Source organism: Nerophis lumbriciformis, linkage group LG15 (assembly GCF_033978685.3).
Source record: "Nerophis lumbriciformis linkage group LG15, RoL_Nlum_v2.1, whole genome shotgun sequence".
Classification (NCBI taxonomy): Eukaryota; Metazoa; Chordata; class Actinopteri; order Syngnathiformes; family Syngnathidae; genus Nerophis; species Nerophis lumbriciformis.
Window position 1 is genome coordinate 31,206,743 of NC_084562.2, and position 24,794 is coordinate 31,231,536.

Below are 24,794 nucleotides of genomic sequence, written 5' to 3' on the forward strand. Positions count from 1 at the left end.
GAACCGTATGCAAGCAAAACCGACGAAAACGACACGACAGCCAGCGACACGGGAGAAAGCGAGGACGAATTCGGCGATCGCCTTCTAACCAACGATTGGTATGTGTTTGTTTGGCATTAAAGGAAACGAACAACTATGAACTAGGTTTACAGCATATGAAATACATTTGGCAACAACATGCACTTTGAGAGTGCAGACAGCCCAGTTTTCATCAATTCTGTAGACATACCCTCATCCGCTCTCTTTTCCTGAAAGCTGATCTGTCCAGTTCAGTTGGAAATGCATCTGCTTTGAGTGTCGCAGGATATCCACACATTCTTGCCATCTCTGTCGTAGCATAGCTTTCGTCGGTAAAGTGTGCGGAACAAACGTCCAATTTCTTGCCACTTTGGCATCTTTGGGCCACTGGTGCAACTTGAATCCGTCCCTGTTGGTGTTGTTACACCCTCCGACAACACACCGACGAGGCATGATGTCTCCAAGGTACGGAAAACAGTCGAAAAAACGGAAAATAACAGAGCTGATTTGACTCGGTGTTTGAGAAAATGGCGGATTGCTTTCCGATGTGCGAATAATAGAAAGGCATTTAATTCACCAAAATTCACCCATTTAGAGTTTGAAAATCGGTTAAAAAAAGATATGGTCTTTTTTCTGCAACATCAAGGTATATATTGACGCTTACATAGGTCTGCTGATAATGTTCCCCTATAATCGTATTCAATAACCAGATGAAACAAATTCTGCAGAAATTGTGTGTCAATGCTCCAGTGAATGTGGAACGAATGGGAAATAGATTGAATGTTGAAATTGTTTAAATGTTGAAATGATTTGAATGTTTGAAGAGCTGACATGAACTGAAATTCTAGTGGAATATAGAAATAGTTTGAAAGTTGAAATAGTTTAAAGATTAAAATTGTCTGAGAGGTGAAGACTAGAGGCTGTACTGAAATGTACTATGAATCTTGAAATGCTAACTGTTGGTATAGTTCGAAGAGTTAGGATACCGCTAGAGGTTACAAAGTAACAGAATCTATACATTTTTGCTCTAAATATACCCCATTAGGCATAAAAAGTTAGCATGCTAACAGGGGAACAGCTAGCATGCTTCTAAGATTGTGCCAAGCAACAAAATCTGTGATTATTAGGTAAAAACATATGAAATAAGACAAAATGCGAGCATGAATGTGAGCATGCTAACATTGGCATTCTAACGAGGAAACAGCTCGCATACTTCTAAGATGCTGCCAAGTAACAAAATCTACATGCGTTGTAGCTTTCACACAATTACATCACCAACCTACAGTGGAAAACCTTGTGAAATTATATGAAACAACGCGTTAATCACAAAGATTATTATTTATTTAACACATAAACTTTAGGCTTAGGTCAGGCTGATTAGAAAAATAAGCACCTATCAAATAAACTGCAGAAGAAGGAATGGGCAAATGCATTTTTAGACAATATGATTTGCCTGAGTGGCTAGGAGACACCGAGAGTACCAAGCGGTAGAAAATGCATTAGAAAGGACAGATTTTTTTTTTAAATCATAATTTAAAAAAAAAACATATATATATATTTTTTTTAACTTGGGACTTTCGGCATAGTTTGGGGACCCCTGTGCTAAAGCGTGAATACAATTTAAGTGCAAATGAAAATACAGCTTCACCACTTTAGTCATAATTTTGGCGCTTAAGAAATTTCTCTATGACTTAAGGTCCAGACTTCTTCTGTTTGTTTGAGATTATTACTACCAAAAGTGGTGGAAAAGTGTATTACAGCTGAGTATAACTGCGGCGCATAACTGAGAAACCAATATTTTTGGGGGCTCGTGGCCTAAAAATGGGCCCCGGCCCTATGGTTAGGAAACACTGTTTTAAGTCATGTCTGATGTCCGTATTTGGTATGAATATTGCAGGACATTCAGAAGAAACGTCAAAACAAAGACTTGGTTGAGCTACAGTCGTTGATCGATGCTCACTTCGAGTGCAGGAAGAAGGAGGAGGAGGAGTTGATCTTTCTTAAGGAAAGAATTGTGAGTTTGAAAACAGCCGATTTTGTGTCATCGCCATCATGTCGACGTGTAACGATGTGTATCGGCTGATGTGTGACTAGGAGAAGCGTCGTGCTGAGCGAGCAGAGCAGCAAAGGATTCGTTCGGAGAAGGATAAAGAGCGACAAGCCAGACGGGAGGTACACAGATTCTGCTTTTTAAGATTGTTTCTGCCCTTCTTTTCTTAGTAAGACACAACATAACTTGTTTTTGATTTCCTCACTTTAAAGTACAGGTGTCAAACTCTGGGGCCGTATGAAAATCAGTGATCACCGGTTCTGCATGTCAAACTTCAAACTATCATAGCAAATCCACATATCATCCATATAAGGCAGGGGCAGAGAATCGTTTATTTAGGCCCGTCAAAGGGTGGCTTCCCACATTTGATATATATTCATTCTGACCTCTGTCAAAATCTCATAAACAATGGGCCCAAGTTCAGGAACTTTAGGTTCCTGGAACCTCTGGTTCCTGGATCCATAGGTTCCTGTAGAAGTGTGTGGTTTGTGTTTCCACCGCATTTTACAGGTCAAGGTAGTTTTTACAAATCAGTCTGATGACACATGGACAGTGTTCATTATAACAGTGTTTTCCAAGAACGGCGTCACTTTTACTAATAACGAGTAATCCAATTAATTACTTTTAGGTCCATTGTAACGCTGTAAATAAAGTGTGCCAAGTTGTTCATAAAAATTCAGGCTTTTGTCTGCAATGTCCAACAGTCAGAAAGTCGTGCTCTTAGTAAATAATGAGTTCATGATGGTAAATAACAATATATAAATAATAAATGTCAGGGTTTATCTCACTCCAACAACACGAACACATTAGCTAACACGTTAGCTTGTTAGCAATAGCAGTCTGTTCACTCGGGTTGAGGCTAATAACTACCGTATTTTTCGGAGTATAAGTCGCTTTCAGAGTATAAGTCGCATCGGCCGAAAATGCATAATAAAGAAGGAAACAAACATATATAAGTCGCACTGGAGTATAAGTCGCATTTTTTGGGGAAATGTATTTGATAAAACACCAAGAATAGACATTTGAAAGGCAATTTAAAATAAATAAAGAATAGTGAACAACAGGCTGAATAAGTGTACGTTATATGAGGCATAAATAACCAACTGGTATGTTAACGTAACATATTATCGTAAGAGTCATATGAACTAATAATAGAACATGCTATACGTTTACCAAACAATCTGTCACTCCTAATCGCTAAATCCCATGAAATCTTATACGTCTAGTCTCTTACGTGAATGAGATCAATAATATTATTTGATATTTTACGCTAATGTGTTAATCATTTGAGCATAAGTCGCACCCCCCAAACTATGAATAAAACTGCGACTTATAGTCCAAAAAATACGGTACACAAATGTAGTGCCACTGATTACTTATACAACATGTATATCAAGTAAATAGGTAATATTTGATGTTATTTACCTTCAATTTAATCGTGTACTGCATTTATCCAACAACCTCAGAGTTGTAAGCAGCTGCGGTCGCTGCTTCGAGTCCAGCGTCATATTCCTCTTTAAATATGTTTAAAAGAGTCCGTCCACTTCTTGTAGCTTTGCGTATCAAAATTAAGTTTGTAAAAAAAATAAACAACAATAAACTGCATGCATTTTAAAGACTACGGCTGAGTAGAAACACTCCAAAATAGTTCCACTGAATTGCGTTCTTCAGCACAATAGGCCCTTTTCCACCAAAAGGATCTATAGGTTCCAGTAGAAGTGTGTGGTTTGTGTTTCCACCGCATTTCACAGGTCAAGGTAGTTTGTACAAATCAGTCTGATGACATATGGACAGTGTTCATTATAACAGCGTTATATAATAACGTCCGTTACTTTTACTAGTAACGAGTAATCGAATTAATTACTTTTAGGTCCGTTATAACGCTGTGATGTAATGTGGCATGCCACATTTTATATGGTTTTATGTCGACAACAAGTCAGCGTCACAGCAAGTTCAATGCAGGGAATGTCTTTTTACTAGTGAAAGCAACAAGCAGCAATAGGATCACACTGTGACACAGCAAATAATAATAATAATAATAATGGATTCCAATTTATATCACGCTTATCTATTGTTAGATACTCAAAGCGCTCACAGAGAAGTGAGAAGCCATCATTCATTCACACCTGGTGGTGGTAAGCTACAGCTGCCCTGGGGTAGACTGACAGAGCGAGGCTGCTAGTTTGCGCCTACGGCCCCTCCAACCACCACCTATCATTCATTCATCATTCATTCACCAGTGTGAGCAGCACCGGGGGCAAGGGTGAAGTGTCCTGCCCAAAGACACAACGTCAAGAGTCGGGGAGCGAACCTGCAACCTTCAGGTTTCTGGCACGGCCGGTCTACCCACTACGCCATGCCGCCCCTTAGCAGACAGCAACATATGCACACGTACACGATGGGAATATTGAGAAACAAATCAACGATTGAAGTGACAAACTTGCCATCCAAACAATATCCCGTATGTTGACGAGAAGACATGACAGCCATGGAAGCACATTCAATCTCTTTATTAAGCAGAGGTAACACAATCCGGTGAAAAGATTCAAAAGTGCCGCTGCTAACTCCTAAAGCTAAAAAAAAACCCTCGATGACGTCACATGTCACGAGGCAACGAGTCCCGCCTTTTAAAAGCACAGACTCCGCACATTTTGCTCTTATATGAAACATCTCTCAAATGCACATGCCAGATATTTAAAGTTGTTTTTTCCCTAGTAATTAATTACATTTATTAAAGAGTAATTCCTGTAGTAATTCAATTACTTTTTTGGTAAAATAACAACAAACTATAATTAATTGCTTTTTAAAAGTAATTTTCAGAACACTGCATATGAAGAAGTGGTTTAGTATACAATGTAAATAAACAGACAACATTTGATCACAGTTCTTTTACAAAAATGTAAGTATTTGAAATACAAAGCAGTAATATACAAAATGATTTTGTACATAAAGTGTAGCAAGTGATTCATAAAAATTCAGGCTTTTGTTCGCAATGAAAGTCGTCTTCTTAGTAAATGATGAGTTCATGATGGTAAATAACAATATATAAATAATAAATGTCAGGGTTTATCTCACTCCAACAACACGAAAACATCAGCTTTAGCATTAGCTTGTTAGCATTAGCATTCTGCTCACTCGGGTTGAGGCTAATAACTGTCTCTGACTACTTTTAAAACATGTAATAAAGTAAATAGTTGATATTTAATGTTATTAACCTAGGTTCCACTCATGTATTGCCTCCTTTTTTTCTTACATTTATCCAATGAAGTCAGAGTAGTTAGCAGCTGAGGTTGCCGCTTCGAGTCCAGCTTCATATTCCTCTGTAAATACGTTTAAAAGACTCCGTCCACTCTTTGTAGTTTCGTGTATGGAAATGAAGTTTGTTAAACTAATAAACAATAAACTGCATATAGTTTAAAGACTATGGCTGACTAAAAACGCTCCAAAATAGTTCCACCGATTAGCGTTCTTCAGCACAAAGATGCCCCACAAAAGTTCCGGCATTTCGAAAGCTCCTTTCGTTCTTCTTTTCTCTCTGTCGTCAAATTTGTTGTAATAGAAATACACAAGAATTAAGAAATAAATGAGTCGCTACATATATTCAATGGTGGTCGTGTGTATTAAAAATACGTTTTAGGAACCCCAACTGAGTTCAACCAATCAGTGTTCGACAACACAGTCCGCCCCCGAAAAGGTTCCTGGTCCCTTGGAAAAGTCCCACCTAGCTAGAAGGAACTCCGAAAGGTTACTGAAAAACTAGATCTACCCGAGTAGTTTTTGATGGAAACACAGAGGGAACTTTATTTAAGTAAGTGGGGAAGGTTCTGAAAAAGTCTATTGATGGCTAACTATGGTCGTTGCCATCCATCCAGCGCCGGCCTTACCTATACACCGACCACTCGCTATGCGATCCATAGGGGCCTCATTTTGCCGGGATAAACGCATACAACATGTCAACTATTGATTGACAGGGCACTTTATATGAAATGTTACCACAAACTTATCCTAAGACCCTTCCTGCTCTGTCACTAATAAGAATATTGTTTAAAAAAATTCCCTCCACATCAGTACCGTCCTTTGTGGTGCGCACAATTTAAGCCACAGGTGTCAAACTCAAGGGCCGGGGGCCACATTTGGCTCGCAAGAACCTTGAAATAATATGCGTCATTAACTTATACTACTTTTTTTTTTTGACAAAATGTATTTGTTCTTTCCAATTGTAACACAAAAAACATACGTGTATTGCATTCAGTTGCACATCTTTTACACTCTAATATTATCTAATAATGCAACTAATATAATACTATCATACATTTCAAACTTTTTATTAGCTAAATCAATTTAAAAAAAGATTACATATCAGCTTGACTTATGATATCAAAAGCAAGCAATCCATCAAATTGTACACTGTCGAGATGACAATAAATTTTACGGTAAAAAACAAAACAAAACAGGCTGCTCAGAAAAAAAAATTAAAATGCTATTGTACCGATTTTCCATTTTCAGTAATAAGCTGTAAAAACCACCGTAGATTTTACGGTAAACTTGTTGCGACTGATCTACCAGTTTTTTATTGAAAAATTCAAATATTTTTTTATAGTGTATGTAAAAACATATAATAATTGTACAATAATACCATTAGGCAAATCCCTATACATTTATATTCATAAATGATTTACAGTTATGAATGGCCCTCTGGTGGCAGCCGTAACTGCGATGTGGCCCTCCGTGAAAATAAGGGAAAATGTACCTGCTTGTCTTACAAGGTAGACATACTGGGTTCAAACCCTGGTGGGATTGGTGGCAATTGAAGTTGTGATTTTGTACTATAAAGACATGCAACTATTTGTTTCTCTCGTGAAATAGTTTTAGTCCAAAATATGCATTTAACTCAAATGTGTGAGAAATAGTATCTAATAAAAAAAAGTGTGGCCACCAAAGAAAAACTTGTTTTTCTAATCCTCCTCGTGCTCATCCAATCACATGACACTGTCCTGTTTGTTCTGTCCAGCAGCAAATTTTGGTATTGATCAGATACCGAGTAAATATGTACTAAACTAAAATACTAAACTTATTTGTTTAAAGATTTTGTGATTTTTTTTTCCTTTCATTTTGCCTCAGATTATGATCATGATCACTAAGATCATGATCATGATCAGAATAAAACACAGGAAAAATAAAATATTGTATCGATATCAATACATTAATACAGCATTGCCTTTTATTTCCATACAATTCGTTGAACAAAATAAAATTAAAATACCTAAGCAAATCAAATCAAATCAAATCAACTTTATTTATAGAGCACATTTAAAATTGACCACAGGGGTAGCCAAAGTGCTGTACAATGAGCAGGTTAAAAGATAAAACGAGTACCGAGCAAACACAACACAACACAAACAGAACACGATAAAAAATAAATAATTAAAATAGAATTAATAAAAACATAAAAACAGGATCACAGCAGGTGTATTATGGGGCGCCATTGCAGGATGGATATCACTCAGTGTTAAAAGCCATGGAATAAAAGTATGTTTTTAAGAGAGATTTAAAAACAGGAAGAGAGGAGGCTTGTCTAATACTCAGGGGTAGGTCGTTCCAGAGCTTGGGAGCAGCAACGGCGAAAGCTCTGTCACCTCTAAGCTTCAGCCTTGTGTCAGGGACCGTCAACAGCAGCTGATCGGCTGATCTTAAGGATCGGGTGGGGCAGTAAGGCTGAAGGAGGTCGGAGAGATAGGTTGGCGCGAGGTTGTTTAGACATTTAAAAACAAATAAAAGGAGTTTAAAATGTATTCGGTAACGCACAGGGAGCCAGTGAAGGGACGCTAAAATAGGGGTGATGTGCTCACGTCTGCGGGTCTGTGTTAGCAGACGAGCAGCAGAGTTCTGCACGAGCTGCAGGCGGGCGAGGGAGGCCTGGCTAATGCCAACATACAGGGCATTACAATAATCAAGACGAGTCGAGATAAAAGCGTGGATTAATTTCTCAAGATCATGTCTTGATAGAAGCGGTTTCACTTTCGCTATTTGGCGTAATTGATAAAAGCTTTTTTGAACGACGCTGCTGATTTGTTTTTCGAATTTAAAATCTGAGTCAAACTTTACCCCCAGGTTTGTGACACAGTCGCTGAGATACGGGGTCAGAGTGCCGAGGTCAACGTTGGGGGAGGGAGAGCGACTTGGACCGAACAACATAACTTCTGTTTTATCTTCATTTAGGCTCAGGAAGTTAGCTGAAAGCCAGACTTTGATGTCGTGCAGGCAGTCAATAAGACGTTGAACCGTGTTATTTTGTGCCATGGGAAAATAAATCTGGCAATCATCGGCATAAAAATGAAATGCAATACTGTACTTCCTAAAAATAGAACCAAGGGGGAGAAGGTAAAGCGCAAATAAAATTGGGGCAAGGATTGAGCCCTGGGGGACCCCATGTGGTAAAGGAGCTGTGGACGACATAAAACTGTCTACTTTTACACAAAAAAGCAAAGGCAATAACTACATTTTGCTTCATGCCTCAAACCCCCTTCTTTCTCAGCACAATGTGGTTTTCCACCTTTTCCTGTAACTCAGTTGAACCAGTAAGCAGAAAGATCTTTCCACCAAATGAGAAATTTCCATTTTTTTCCATTCATTACCCAGAAAAATATAACTTTTTGAAAAAATGTATAATTGGCTTTCATTCAAAGCCTTTGGTTGTTTTTATTTTACTCCGTAGCCCTCCTGTTCAATAACGTATTTACTGAGGTTTTTTAATAATATATAGATATACAATATTAACAGCACAAGCATATTGGTAAAAATAAAGACAGAATTGAAAAATATGCAACTAGTATCCATCCAATATGTGGATCCTCACCATCCAGGAGTGGAACAGGACCTGCAGCACTTTTTATTGCATCAATATTGGAAGGTGTGAGAATAGATAATCCACAAGAGGGCAGCAAAAACAAGTTTTCTTCTTGGCTCAAAAAATATTTGATGTGCTTATGATGCTGACAGATTGATTGAATGTATTGATTGTTCATATTCATGTGCCAGGCGGAACGGATAAGAAAGGAGGAAGCCGATGCTCATAGGAAAGCTGAGGATGAAGCCAAGAAAAAGACAGTTCTGTCCAGCATGGGATCAGGCTTCAGCAGCCATCTGCAAAGGGTATGTTGAAATTCATTCATTCTTTGTATTTCTCTTTTTTGTTTGTTTTTTTGCAAAACCAAAACACCTGAAAATTAACAGAATAATAAATGGAAGTTGATTGTAAATTTGGCAGGTGGACCAGAAGAGAGGCAAGAAGCAGACTGAAAGGGAGAAGAAGAAGAAGATCCTGGCCGAGAGATGCAAACCTCTGGCCATCGACAATCTTAGCGACGACAGTTTGAAGTAAAACATTGGCGAAAGATTTTTTAAAAAACTATTCGGCATTTATACAATTTGAGAAACATTTATCTGAATCGTTGCCATTTGCATATACATTAAATACACAATCATATTAATTATATAATGCTATATTATTACCAAGCAAAGTTTCTGATTTCATATTTGGTAAATACAATTTAAAATAATAATTTATTATTTAAAAAAACAACCTTGAACACTGGGATAATAACATTTGCCTGTCTTTAGACTTTACCATTTCAATCTTTCAGATGTCTTTTCAACCTACTGTATTTGTGTTATCAACTATACTTTTTTATATTCATTATGAAGTTTTATTCTCTAAAAAAAAAACAGTTTAGTTCAAATTCGAACTCTATTCATGTCTGTGGAGTTTTACTCAGACTTGTTACTTTCACACTTTACCGCCTCTCAATTTTAAGTTCTGTCTTATATCATGATTAGGGATGGTTACCTTTCACATTTGAATACCGTACCAAATCCCGAAACATGAACATCTTTACTGGTACTTAACGGTACTCATTTTCAATGTTGTTGTGTGTGTTCATGTGTTGATAAATGTTTGCTTAATAATACAATTTATTTTTTTGATAATGAAAACTGTGCCGTCCAGTTGTTATTTTTAAACTTCTGAATCTCATTTGCAAGTATTATATTGTAGACTTTGCATGAAGTTGCAATTCCAAGACGTTAGGTGGCGGTAGTGTATAAACTACAGTGTGTTGCCTAGTCAGGAAGTAGTCTTTGCCAGTAAACTGAAGCTAATCTTTTGTTGCGCCCTACAAAGTGATTACTCTGTGAATATTGTACTTATTATACACAAGCAGGGCTTCACGGTGGCAGAGGGGTTAGTGCATCTGCCTCACAATACGAAGGTCCTGAGTAGTCTTGGGTTCAATCCCGGGCTCGGGATCTTTCTGTGTGGAGTTTGCATGTTCTCCCCGTGACTGCGTGGGTTCCCTCCGGGTACTCCGGCTTCCTCCCACCTCCAAAGACATGCACCTGGGGATAAGTTGATTGGTAACACTAAATTGGCCCTAGAGTGTGGATGTGAGTGTGAATGTTGTCTGTCTATCTGTGTTGGCCCTGCGGTGAGGTGGCGACTTGTCCAGGGTGTACCCCGCCTTCCGCCCGATTGTAGCTGAGATAGGCTCCAGCGCCCCCCGCGACCCCAAAGGGAATAAGCGGTAGAAAATGGATGGGATAGATATACACAAGCAGCTTGATTGTAATGTGCATCTTTTATTACCAAATTTGGAGGCACCATGTAAAATTGTTGATGCTAATCAGTAGCATTGGAGCATGGAGCTAGCACATTTTGAAAAGTGGAGCCTTACTGTAAGTTTGATAGTTTTCTAAGGCATACTTGATTTTTTTTTTAGCATTTGAAAATTGCAACATTACCCAGAGGCAGTTTGACTGAATCCTCTCTGAGTGCTGCTTGAGTGCTTGTTTGCTCGCCAAGTATTTGAGCCGGCCGACATGACATCATGTACAACAAAGGTATCGAAATCTGGCACAGTTTGGCGTTACATGAATACCCTGTAGTGCCGGTCGGTGCCTATAATAGTACAGAATTTGGTACCCATCCCTAATTATGATTATTATATTATTACATGTATCTAATAATGTCATTTTATACATGATATAGTTTCTCAAAATGAAAGTAAGTTTTCATCTTGTTTGTTGTTTACCAGGGAAAAGGCGAATGAGATGTGGGCGATGCTGCACAGCCTGGAGGAGATTAAATACGACTACTGCGAGAAGCTCAAGAGACAGCGATATGAGGTCTGGGGGCAACATTGTTGCTTTTATTTCAGTTTTGTGCGCAAATCCCCCATCATGCAACAACAAGCAGGCCTCTATAGTTTGACGAAATGATGACATTAATGTTAATCGTTCATTTGACTGTGACCTGTGTGTGAATTGGGATGACACGGTAGTTTACCAGCAGTGACACATCTGCCTGATACACTTTTTCCCATCACAACCACATTCTTCTCTGGTTAAAGACTCCTGGAATGACTGGAAGGCCATGTGATGTCACACACATTCATCCATATTACCAATCATTGATTGAAATGACATTGAACATACACATAACAAGTACATTTGACCTCTTTATGTCACTTCACAAGGGTTTCCTTCACAAACATTTGTAGCTAAGTAAAAGACTATTTGGGGAAAAACAAACACTTAAATTAGTTTAAAGTTGAAGAAGTACAATATTAATAAATAAAGGACAATAAATACATTATCATGTTTTTCAGGTCATCTCTCTTAGGAATCGTATTGACGAGCTCCAAAAACAGTAAGAATAATCTTTTACTACAACTCTGTGTGTATGTGAATGTACTTGTACTTGTTTGTGTTTGTGTGTGTGCCTGTGTGTGTTTGTGTTTTGTGTGTGCAGTGGGGGTTTTAGATAGGGGTCACATGGGAATTTCTGTAGGATGAAGGGTAAAAAAAAGGGTTAGATGCACTATATTGCCAAAAGTATTTGGCCACCTGTCTTTACTCACATATGATTTTGAAGTGCCATCCCATGGAATTGTCCAAAATGTTTTGGTATCCTAAAGCATTCAAAGTTCCTTTCACTGGAACTAAGGGGCCAAGCCCAACTCCTGAAAAACAACCCCACACCATAATTCCTCCTCCACCAAATTTCACACTCGGCACGATGCAGTTCGAAACCCAGACTGGTCCATCAGATTGCCAGATGGAAAAGTGTGACTCATCAGTCCAGAGAAGTGCTTTACACCACTGCATCCCACGCTTTGCATTGGACTTGGTGATGTATGGCTTAGATGCAGCTGCTTGGCCATGGAAACCCATTCCATGAAGCTCTCTGCGTACTGTGCGTGGGCTAATTGGGAGGTCACATGAAGTTTGGAGCTCTGTAGCAACTGACTGTGCAGAAGGTCTTTGCACTATGCGCTTCAGCATCCGCTGACCCCTCTCTGTCAGTTTACGTGGTCTACCACTTGGTGGCTGACTTGCTGTTGTTCCCAAACTCTTCACTTTTCTCACAATAAAGTTGACTTTGGAATATTTAGGAGCGAGGAAATTTCACGACTGGATTTGTTGCACAATGACAGTTCCACGCTGGAAATCACTGAGAGCGGCCCATTCTTTCACAAATGTTTGTAGAAACAGTCTCAATGCCTAAGTGCTTGATTTGATACACCGGGCCAAGTGATTAAGACACCTGATTCTCATCATTTGGATGGGTGGCCGAATATTTTTGGCAATATACGATCTCCTTGTGTTAATGTGAATGTTCAAGAGGGCCTTGCTCAGGGTGAAGTTGAAGCTGCAACCGCCACTCTGTTTGTATTGGGTGCATCATGCAGGACCCTAACATTTACAGCGTTGTATTGTGTCCGTTACACAAATGTTTAATGTGAAACATTTTATTACAATGTTCAAGTGTGTATTTTAAAAGTAACTTTTTAAAGGCCCTCTCTAACTTGCGATTTTTTTACAGACAAATCATAAAACATAAAGAATTTTAACTGTAGGAGCATAAATATTTAAAGGGGAACTGCGCTTTTTTTTTAAATGTTGCCTATCTTTCGCAATCATTACAAGAGACAAGAACACAAATGTTTTTTTTGGGGGGGTGATGTTAAAGATGATAAAAAACGCTTGCAAGATGGGGCTAATGGGAGTCACCGTTGTAGCCTTCAAATCCCTCTAAGACAACTTCAAAATGCTCCATCAATGTTTTATGTACACACTGCAAGTACATCTATAATATAGTAACAGACACGTTCATAACAATATGTAATATCTACAATATTTACCGTATTTTGATCATGCCGGAACAAATTCTTAGGCGCATTTATTTACGTTTCCATAGCAGCTGCACAACTGCCAGTCTGCACCCAAATATAGCCGCAAATCAGCACCCCCAGTTGAGTTTTAGTTTTGATGAGTCACACTGCGTGTGCTAAATAGCAGAGGTGGGACCAAGTCATTGTTTTGCAAGTCACAAGTAAGTCTCAAGTCTTTACCCTCAAGTCTCGAGTCAAGTCCCGAGTCAAGACAGGCAAGCCCCGAGTCAAGTCCAAAGTCAAGACTGGAAAGTCTCAAGTCAAGTCCTAAGTCCTGCATTTTGAGTTTCGAGTCCTTTCAAGTCCTTTTAACCACAGACTAATATATTAACACAGATTGTGTATGCTTTTCAAACGCTGTATTTATTTATTAAAACAAGTGCATTTTAAATTGCAGGAAAGAAAATTGTGCTGACATTGCACTTTATAATAGCACTATTAACCAGTCATTTGAAACATTAACTCATTCCTTTACAGAACAAACACATTGAAAAATAAAGTGCAAATGTACTTATTTGTACAAAAGTGTTAACATTGAAAAAACATGACATATACGTGAACATAACAAAAAAGTTGTACTTTTTATATGTCAGGGCCCTATGCTGCATTGCATTTGCAAAAGACCAAATTAGCCAAGAGTCTGTCAGTCATTTGTGCACGATGGGGGCGTAGTATGATGCCACCATGGCTGAAAACTCGCTCCACTGGAGCACTGGAGGCAGGCACTGCCAAGACTCTCATGGCCACTCGGAACAGTGAAGGAAGAGTCTTCATGTTCAATGCCCAGAACAAAAGGGGGGAGAGAGTTGTTTTGGGTTGGTGCACTACTTGTAAGTGTATCTTGTGTTTTTTATGTTGATTTAATTAAAAAAAGAAAAGAAAAAAAAATTATTTCTTGTGCGGCCCGATACCAATCGATCCACAGACCAGTACCGGGCCACGGCCCGGTGGTTGGGGACCACTGAGGTAAACAACCAACAGTATGTCAGAAAGCTAGCTAAAACGGTACACATATTCATAATATATTATACATTTTAACTGACCTTTATTTGACTATTTTTGTCTTTTTTTAGGTGGCTAAAATACGCGGTGCTGCTGACCGCCGTCTAACGTTACGTGTGATATATTGACTAACGTAACCCTGCTTAAAAAAAATCACTGAACAAAAAGTATGAATAAGGTAGTGAACTGCAACAGATTCCCGTGTTTGCAATAACGTTATAACGTTAGCAGTGAGTTTACAGCCTCACTGATTTAACTACACAGCAAATAAAAGTCACGTTACTTAGCCAATAAACGTTATCTTACATTCAAAACTTACCGTTCTTTGTGCAACTTCAAATGCCGGACGAAGTTGGAAGTTGTTGCCTCTCCATCAGTAATTTTGGAACCGCATGTGTTGCATACTGCAAACCGTTTTGTGTTGACCACCTCGTAATTTTTATACCCAAACAAAATTATTTTAGGTATCATTTTTTGTTCACTGGCGTGTGGTTTGGACATGTCTTCTTCGTTGGTTGTCCTGCAATTTGATTGGATGAATGCTGTGTGATGAAAACAAAGTAGATCTAATTTGATTGGCTGTTGTACTGAGAGCACACCAGCTGACACACGCAACGCTGATAGACAAGTACACAATGAAAAATACGGAGCGCTCCCGAATAACTTTTTCATCTTTGGGTTTTGGGGAAAGTAGCAAGTCATGTCAAGTCATGTCAATTCAAAAGGCTCAAGTCCAAGTGAAGTCACAAGTCATTGATGTTAAAGTCTAAGTCGAGTTGCAAGTCTTTTTACATTTTGTCAAGTCGAGTCTAAAGTCATCAAATTCATGACTCGAGTCTGACTCGAGTCCAAGTCATGTGACTCGAGTCCACACCTCTGCTAAATAGTTATATTTGCATTTTCTCCTTCCAGTATTGTGGGCCATTCTGATGATCAGCATATATTCTGCATGTTCATGAAGACAAATCTGCTAAATGGATTGCACTCCTTATTTTGCTCACTTAGAGACACATTCCTCAGCTCTCAAGTAAAAAAAAAAAAAAAAAAAAAAGTTAAAAGTACCAATGATTGTCACACACACACGAGGTGTGGCGAAATTATTCTCTGCATTTGACCAATCACCCTTGATCACCCCCTGGGAGGTGAGGGGAGCAGTGAGCAGCTACGGTGGTCACTTAACCCCCAATTCCAACCCTTGATGCTGAGTGCCAAGCAGGGAGATAATGGGTCCCATTTTTTATAGTCATTCGTATGACTCGGCCTGGGTTTGAACTCACAACCTGCCGATCTCAGGGCGGACACTCCAGCCACTAGGCCGCTGAGTGGGCTTAGCACATCAGCTTTGCGTGTGCTATAAAGTTTGCACGTGTTTAAAAACTTTTGGTAGATCAGGCCCATAAGTGTTGATGTGAACCAAACATAAAATCAGATGCATTATTATTTAAATATACACAAATGTGCCTATTTTTTACTTAGTTACACACTTTCCTGTCCTCCAGTGGTAAAGAGCTACACATCTCTTTCCAGATCTCACACTTTTTTCCTCTTGTGCCCTGCAGTAGCAAGAAAGGAGCTGGCTTACGTCGCAGGAAGTAATGAGCTCTCCGCCAGTAAGGCCGGACAGGAAACACGTTGCCAATGCTGCGACCGGCACATCTACGAAGAACCTGCAGCACCAGTACTAAAAACCACAACTGGACGTCTTAGCGCCTGTGTGTGCTTGAGGGAGAATTTTTGTCTGGATGGCTTTGGTTGCACTGAAGTACAGACAAAAGTCATCACTGTATTTGTATAAGGATGATGGGACTGTCCAGAAAATAAACATCTGCAATTATTAATGACCTTCTCACAGTTTGATTCAAAGTGGTTCATACAACAAAACTCCAATGAGAAATGTTAATCATTTTTATCAAGCATCACAATCATCCATGAAGTACGACTGCATTGCATGGTTACCGTATTTTTCAGAGTATAAGTCGCACCGGAGTATAAGTCGCACCTGCCAAAAATGCATGATAAAGAAGGAAAAAAACATATATAAGTCGCACTGGAGTCTGGCCAAACTATCAAAAAAACTGCGACTTATAGTCCGTAAAATACGGTACTTACAATAAAAGCTGCGATGTAGTCCAGGGAAAACATCGCTGCTACAGTATACCAACAATATCAGTAAACCATATAATATAAATATACTTTCGAGGGGAAAAAAGCCTGTTTTTTTTAAAGGGCTGTCAAAGTTAACGCGTTAAAGGATGAGGTTAATAGCAAAAAAACCAACGCAGATTAATCATGCCATTTATTTTGACCGCTGATGGTTACTTAAAAGCCAGAGCAAAGATGAGTGAGGAAACTCCAACTTGTGGCAAATTTCACTTCAAAATACAACCCGACGGGACTTTAGATAAAAACAGTTACCAAGTTTTGAGCAACAAAATGTCGTGCATTCAAGTAAAACATTTTACAGTTCAAGTAAAACATTTTACAGACACGTCCTGGATCGCCGGATAGTCGAACCTCGGATTCAGGAGGAACAGTGTGGTTTTCGTCCAGGTCGTGGAACTGTGGACCAGCTCTATACTCTCCGCAGGGTCCTTGAAGGTGCATGGGAGTTTGCCCAACCAGTCTACATGTGCTTTGTGGACTTGGAGAAGGCATTCGACCGTGTCCCTCAGGAAGTCCTGTGGGGAGTGCTCAGAGAGTATGGGATGTCGGACTGTCTGATTGTGGCGGTCCGCTCCCTGTATGATCAGTGCCAGAGCCTGGTCCGCATTGCCGGTAGTAAGTCGGACACGTTTCCAGTGAGGGTTGGACTCCGCCAAGGCTGCCCTTTGTCACCGATTCTGTTCATAACTTTTATGGACAGAATTTCTAGGCGCAGTCAAGGCGTTGAGGGGATCTGGTTTGGTGGATGCAGGATTAGGTCTCTGCTTTTTGCAGATGATGTGGTCCTGATGGCTTCATCTGGCCAGGATCTTCAGCTCTCACTGGATCGGTTCGCAGCTGAGTGTGAAGCGACTGGGATGAGAATCAGCACCTCCAAGTCCGAGTCCATGGTTCTCGCCCGGAAAAGGGTGGAGTGCCATCTCCGGGTTGGGGAGGAGATCTTGCCCCAAGTGGAGGAGTTCAAGTACCTCGGAGTCTTGTTCACGAGTGAGGGAAGAGTGGATCGTCAGTAATGCGGACGCTGTATCGATCCGTTGTGGTGAAGAAGGAGCTGAGCCGGAAGGCAAAGCTCTCAATTTACCGGTCGATCTACGTTCCCATCCTCACCTATGGTCATGCGCTTTGGGTTATGACCGAAAGGACAAGATCACGGGTACAAGCGGCCGAAATGAGTTTCCTCCGCCGAGTGGCGGGGCTCTCCCTTAGAGATAGGGTGAGAAGCTCTGCCATCCGGGGGGAGCTCAAAGTAAAGCCGCTGCTCCTCCACATGGAGAGGAGCCAGATGAGGTGGTTCGGGCATCTGGTTAGGATGCCACCCGAACGCCTCCCTAGGGAGGTGTTTAGGGCACGTCCGACCGGTAGGAGGCCGCGGGGAAGACCCAGGACACGTTGGGAAGACTATGTCTCTCGGCTGGCCTGGGAACGCCTCGGGGTCCCACAGGAAGAGCTGGACGAAGTGGCTGGGGAGAGGGAAGTCTGGGCTTCCCTGCTTAGGCTGCTGCCCCCGCGACCCGACCTCGGATAAGCGGAAGAAGATGGATGGATGGATGGATGGATGGATGTCCTGGATTACATTCTGACAATAAAATTGCATGTGTTTCAAAATATTGTTTGTTTTTAAGTTGATTTAGGTTAGGCTAGGAATGCGATTAGTCACAACTAATCATTTAAAAGTGTGATTAATCTGCTTTGAAAAAGTAATAGTTAAGTGTAGGGATGTCCCAATCCAGGTTTTTGCACTTCCGATCCGATACCGATACTGACACTGACCGATACTGGCCTATCCGAGCATGTATTGAAGTTTAAAGTTATTTAGCCTACTTAATTGTCAGAATCATGTTGAAAAGGGTTTTAGTACTCTTGATAACAACTAGCCAGCTGAATTAGGGGAGTTTGAATAATACACAATGGTTGGTAACAAGAAACTGACCTGTTTATTCAAGGATAAACACAAAATAGACAAAATTATACATGACAAACAGAAATGGCATCATTGAACTAGGGCTGGGCGATATGGCCTTTTTTTAATATTACGATATTTTAAGGCCATGTCACGATACACCATATATATGTGGATATTTTGCCTTAGCCTTGAATGAACTCTTGATGCATATAATCACAGCAGTATGATGATTCTATGTGTCTACATTAAAACATTCTTCTTCATACTGCATTAATATATGCTACTTTTAAACTTTCATGCAGAGAAGGAAATCACAACTAAAAAAGTCACTAATTTTTTCATACGGTGTTGATCTGGAAATGTTTGCCTCGGAATTTTGATGGTGTGGACGTGTGGCACCGAATGGAGATAAGCGTCTCGACAGACGTCACAATATTTGAACAATGATGACGAAAACTGTTTTCTCTGTCGTGTCCGTGTGTCGAAAATTGTTATGCGCTTATTTTTTTATTTGATTTTGTGCGTGGCATAGATTTGCCGTGCGCAGAGGACGCTTGAGCAGTGCGCAATTGCACAGGCGCGCACCTTAGAGGGAGCGTTGCTAGCACAGCTGCGCTAGCATCACAGCTAACGTTAGCCATGCTACCTCTCTGCTCGGGGAGGGCGTATACGTATGTGACGTATGACGTGACAGTATGTGACGTGTGTAAGAAGGTGCACTTGCTGTCTGTGAGAGGGAGACACAGGAAAGAGTGAGAAGAGCCTGTCGTGTAATGCCAGCAGCTAAAAGCAACTGCGTGAGAATCCACAGACCTGTGGATGTGTTGAAGGTGTGCTGGAAAATGCGGAACGGAAATAAGGGAGCAGCAGAAAAGTGGAATGTATTATTTAGATAGGTGCGTTGGAAAACACGGACCGGAGTTTTTTTTTTAAACTGGATCTGGATCGGCATTTTCCCATGCCTTGCCGATACGCATTTTTTGGCAAATATCGGCGGCCGATCCGATCCAAATATCGGATCGGGACATCCCTAGTTAAGTGCAGACCTTCAGATTTTGCAATGGTAGTTATTCTTTAATAGTTGTAAGTCAGTCATAAATTATACAAACAATACATAACAAAACCTTAATTGGGATTTTCCATACAGCTCAAATTATTTACATGAAACATTTCCTTTTTCTTCCTTTTAGATAATGCACTCAGCATACACAAAAAAGACACAGTCTTCCTGGAGTTTTGTAGATCACGAAAACCAATTGTTTGTGCAGAAAGTGCTCCTTGGGCCCAGGATTTTCAGAGAGGCTCATAAATGCTGTTTGGTTCTTCAAAAAGTCTACAACTTGCAGGGCTGTTCTGCGGAACTAATCTATCTGCCTGCTCTGTGTTGATGCGCTCCACAATGCTGGATAAACAGTCCAAACTAGAAAGGAGTGACGGCGTGTTCTTGCTTAAATCTGTAAAAAAAAAAAAAAAAAAAATGGAAATGAAACATCAATTATTGAGTTCTGGTGATTTATTACAGCAAAACTATGGAGAATAGGTGTATGCATTCATTTTAGACACTTCCTTTTACAGTGTGATTGATATGTATCCATCCATGTATGCTTCTATGCTGGAGCCCACCCCAGCTGTCCTTCACAGACACACAGTTATGCCGAGTGGAGACCAAGGCGCCGAAGTGGAGGGTTAAATGGGGGTGTTAGAGTTTTTTTCTGCCATTTAAATATGTACTGTAAGTTATATTTTAAAAAACAATAGTATTGAATAAATATGAAAGTAATAATAATAAGGTTACATGAATCAAATTAAGAATGTATAACTAACTAAACCCCCTATTAAAGATGAGAAATGGTTCCTTCCACCTGGATAGCAGCAAACCTATACCGGGCGGGCCGTGCGTTTCCCACCTAGGCCTTCAGTGATGTCCTACTTAGTCCGACTTCAATAAATACCTCTCAAAATACCATCATTTGTGTCACCACAAGACCACGGCTGGAGAAATACTACACAGAAACGGGCATTGGATCACCTCAACAGTGTACTAAACAGGCTATTTTTCGGGCACATTTAAAAATGTGCATCAAACATATTTTACATGGGACTGTCAACATTTTAATAATTGTAAAAATATATATATATTAAATGTGAAACAATAAAGAAATAAAATATTTGTAGCACCCATTAGACGCCGTATAAGCCAGTGGTGCCACTCGTAGTTGAGCTTCCGTGGTCGGCCGACCTCATTTTAAAAGATCTAGTTACTCTTTAAATATCATTTTTCAACCCTTCTTTGCAGGTTAAAAGTAAATTAAACTAAAATTTCTCTGCTCCAGCACCACTTCCTCCTTTCGCAAATCACAAGTTGTGATTGTCAGGTTTAACGTAATCGGGATCTGATTGGCTATCGAAACTGTCTATCAACTGTATGTCCTCCGTTCGTTTACACTGCACAGCCGCCGCTAATGTTGATTTCATGCAGCGCTGGCAAAAAGCTAGCTGAATTGTGATAAAAGCTCTAACAAAAAAACAAGCAACTCTGGAGCCTAATATGACATGAATACTTTCATATTTATATAAACGATATCCTCCTGTCCACTGATTCTGGTAAATATGTTGTCCTGGTGCTTTTAGATCTGTCTGCTGCGTTCGACACCGTCGACCACGCCACCTTAATCACTCGTCTTGAGAACTGTGTGGGCATTAAGGGCGCCGCCCTCAACTGGTTCCGGTCGTACCTAACCGACAGGAGTTTTTGTGTAAAAGTAGACAGTTTTATGTCGTCCACAGCTCCTTTACCACATGGGGTCCCCCAGGGCTCAATCCTTGCCCCAATTTTATTTGCGCTTTACCTTCTCCCCCTTGGTTCTATTTTTAGGAAGTACAGTATTGCATTTCATTTTTATGCCGATGATTGCCAGATTTATTTTCCCATGGCACAAAATAACACGGTTCAACGTCTTATTGACTGCCTGCACAAGATCAAAGTCTGGCTTTCAGCTAACTTCCTGAGCCTAAATGAAGATAAAACAGAAGTTATGTTGTTCGGTCCAAGTCGCTCTCCCTCCCCCAACGTTGACCTCGGCACTCTGACCCCGTATCTCAGCGACTCTGTCACAAACCTGGGGGTAAAGTTTGACTCAGATTTTAAATTCGAAAAACAAATCAGCAGCGTCGTTCAAAAAAGCTTTTATCAATTACGCCAAATAGCGAAAGTGAAACCGCTTCTATCAAGACATGATCTTGAGAAATTAATCCACGCTTTTATCTCGACTCGTCTTGATTATTGTAATGCCCTGTATGTTGGCATTAGCCAGGCCTCCCTCGCCCGCCTGCAGCTCGTGCAGAACTCTGCTGCTCGTCTGCTAACACAGACCCGCAGACGTGAGCACATCACCCCTATTTTAGCGTCCCTTCACTGGCTCCCTGTGCGTTACCGAATACATTTTAAACTCCTTTTATTTGTTTTTAAATGTCTAAACAACCTCGCGCCAACCTATCTCTCCGACCTCCTTCAGCCTTACTGCCCCACCCGATCCTTAAGATCAGCCGATCAGCTGCTGTTGACGGTCCCTGACACAAGGCTGAAGCTTAGAGGTGACAGAGCTTTCGCCGTTGCTGCTCCCAAGCTCTGGAACGACCTACCTCTGAGTGTTAGACAAGCCTCCTCTCTTCCTGTTTTTAAATCTCTCTTAAAAACATACTTTTATTCCATGGCTTTTAACACTGAGTGATATCCATCCTGCAATGGCGCCCCATAATACACATGCTGTGAACCTGTTTTTATGTTTTTATTTATTCTATTTTATTTATTTATCTTTTATCGTGTTCTGTTTGTGTTGTGTTGTGTTTGCTCGGTACTCGTTTTATCTTTTAACCTGCTCATTGTACAGCACTTTGGCTACCCCTGTGGTCAATTTTAAATGTGCTCTATAAATAAAGTTGATTTGATTTGATTTGATATTTATGGGAAGTAAATTAAAAATAAAATCAACTTTCATTAATTTATGATCAAGATTTATGTTAGGCCAGCAGAGAAGGCCTTGCTGGCCCTGACGGCACACCACTGACACCTTATAATACCTCACTCAACACAGATGTCAAACAGTCATCAAAGCTCACCTTTAAGCATTCACACCCAGCACCAACATTTTAGAACGAAGATGAAGTGATGAAAGAAAGGTACAAATATAATCAATCTGACAGCCAAGGTGAAAGTTCTGTACAGGTTTCACGTTTGCATCTCATTGCACATAACTGTGGTGCATTCAAAGACCCTTGATTAAAGTTGGAGACAGAGGTGTCACAAAGGGGGATACTTGACCTCCATGAGATGCAATAATAACAGTGTAATCATAATATGAATAATAATTTATTATCATGATTCTTATTACCCAGTGATGATAATCCTATGTGTGGCAAATAAACTCTGCTTCACATTCTCAATAAAGAAAAACTTCAGATTCGTAATCATATTTAAGTTAATAATGACAGGTTATACAATTATTACTATTATTTCTGGCCACTTTACATTGACTTCTTTAGAGCTCTTTTGTAAAAAAAAAAAAAATATATGTATATATATATATATATTTTATTTTTTTTTATTTTATTTTTTTTAAACAAAATCCTATTATTTAGGGGGGATTATCCAGATATGTTAATCCCATTTTTTTTATTTTTTTTTAAACAACCTAATTAAGGTTTTTTTACATGCGTTTTAAAAAGTTGGTTTCAACCAAATCCATGCTTTAATGAGTGAACTTACTGCATGTAAACATAACGATTGTGTGCATGGGTTGGCAACGTGGCGGGGACTGTATTTATGTTATAAACATTATGCTAACAATATGGAGCTGTATAGCTCGGTTGGTAGAGCTAAGGGTTCCAGGTTCGATCCCCGCTTCTGCCATCCTAGTCACTGCCGTTGTGTCCTTGGGCAAGACGCTTTACCCACCTGCTCCCAGTGCCACCCACACTGCTTTAAATGTAACTTAGATGTTGGGTTTCACTATGTAAAGCGCTTTGAGTCACTAGAGAAAAGCGCTATATACATATAATCCACTTCACTTCACTAATAAGACATCACAATAAAGAAGGAGAAACATCATTTTTTTTTTCAACTGTAACTTTTGTTGGAAAAAGACATGAAAGGGAAACTGACCGTCTGCTGTCTGCAGGCCACAGTAGGAAGCTTGATCATTTTCACTCCTGGAGCATGGAGAGAAGAAATCCACCTGAGCACAAAGACGGCTTGATCAGTCAATGACAGAGAGCAACTTTATTAACTGGGCAATAATAATGTTCTGTCAGACATGTTTCATTGTGTGAGTATGAAAAAGAAAACAATTGATATAAATAACGTCACTGAAGAAGTACACGTCCATTGTTGGTGTGTGAATGTCAAGTAATTCTATATGTGTAAACATTTCTAGTTTATTGTGTGAATATCTTATCCCTAAACCCATTTTATTTATGTAAAATACACAATGGACGTTACACTTTTGTATTGTTTATTTTATGTTTATACTTTTAGTCTTACAAACCTAAATGAAGGAAGACGTGTAAAGAAAGAAAACTGAGAAAGGAAACAAATGCAAGAGAAAGAACATCAATCCTTAACAAAACTTCTAGAGCTTCTGTTTCTTCATGCTTTTAACTGCACACGCTAGAAACGAGTATCCAGGGCAGAATAATAAATGTATTAAAGCCGATGTGTTTACTTTGCAATTAAGTAAACGCAGTCTTAAAGAAATATAACCTGCGGAGGCCCTTTCTGACGAAACATCCACATTTCAATTGGGCTCTTGAAACTGCGGCTCTCGTCTTTATGTAGTTGATGCTAAAGAGAGTTTATTTTCAAAAAATACTGCTTCACAGAATAATTGCATAAAGTCCCTCAATACATCATGCTTCAAATCTCGCAGATGTTTTTTTTTTCACTTTTTAAAGCATATTTTTATTGTATTTTTTGGGGGCTAAAATTGTTTAATAATCATTTAAAAAATGGTATCACATTAGTTTCATTTTATTTGTGCATTATTTGTTTTACAGTGCAGTATTTGTCTTATTTTCTATTAATTTTTGTGAAACTATTAACCTATAAACCTTGACCCAGGGTTAAGGGTTGCACTGCTAACACCAATAGGCGGCTAATCTTGTTGCTACTCTATCTTCACTGCGACAATCTCAAGTAAACTTGAGGCAGAACAAATATTTTTGATGGAATGCATCGTCACCTCCTGCCTCATTATAATACATCTCCACATTGGTGAGACTTTGACGTGATCGTTATCGAGTTTCAGAGGGCTAACTGAGACTGCTATGAATTAGCAACAAGTGTCCAGTCAAAGTGGAGATGAACTCTTCTGATGCACTTTATCCTCGACATCAATAACACATCTTTGACGAGATCCATCCACAGACAGGCAAA

The 24,794-nt window shown here is 39.7% G+C and overlaps 2 protein-coding genes across 5 annotated transcripts in view; one reads left to right on the plus strand and one right to left on the minus strand.

The window, feature by feature from the left end:
* The window catches only part of tnnt3b (troponin T type 3b (skeletal, fast)), a 41,887-nt gene extending 25,751 nt beyond the window's left edge, over positions 1 to 16,136 (plus strand). For all 4 annotated transcript variants that reach the window (XM_061934046.2, XM_072914836.1, XM_061934048.2 and 1 more), the window contains 7 exons: positions 1,916 to 2,032; positions 2,113 to 2,190; positions 9,107 to 9,220; positions 9,336 to 9,445; positions 11,158 to 11,248; positions 11,731 to 11,771; positions 15,858 to 16,136. In XM_061934046.2, coding sequence (XP_061790030.1) covers positions 1,916 to 2,032; positions 2,113 to 2,190; positions 9,107 to 9,220; positions 9,336 to 9,445; positions 11,158 to 11,248; positions 11,731 to 11,771; positions 15,858 to 15,894 — 588 coding nt within the window. In that variant the 3' untranslated portion in view covers positions 15,895 to 16,136. The remainder of the gene's footprint in view (positions 1 to 1,915; positions 2,033 to 2,112; positions 2,191 to 9,106; positions 9,221 to 9,335; positions 9,446 to 11,157; positions 11,249 to 11,730; positions 11,772 to 15,857) is intronic.
* Positions 16,137 to 19,657: 3,521 nt separating this feature from the next.
* Positions 19,658 to 24,794, minus strand: part of LOC133615785 (myoblast determination protein 1 homolog) — a 7,964-nt gene continuing 2,827 nt past the window's right edge. Inside the window, exons 2-3 of the mRNA XM_061974557.1 lie at positions 23,526 to 23,598; positions 19,658 to 19,818 (exon numbers count right to left, since the gene is read on the minus strand). Of these exons, the coding sequence (XP_061830541.1) occupies positions 19,658 to 19,818; positions 23,526 to 23,598 (234 nt within the window). The remainder of the gene's footprint in view (positions 19,819 to 23,525; positions 23,599 to 24,794) is intronic.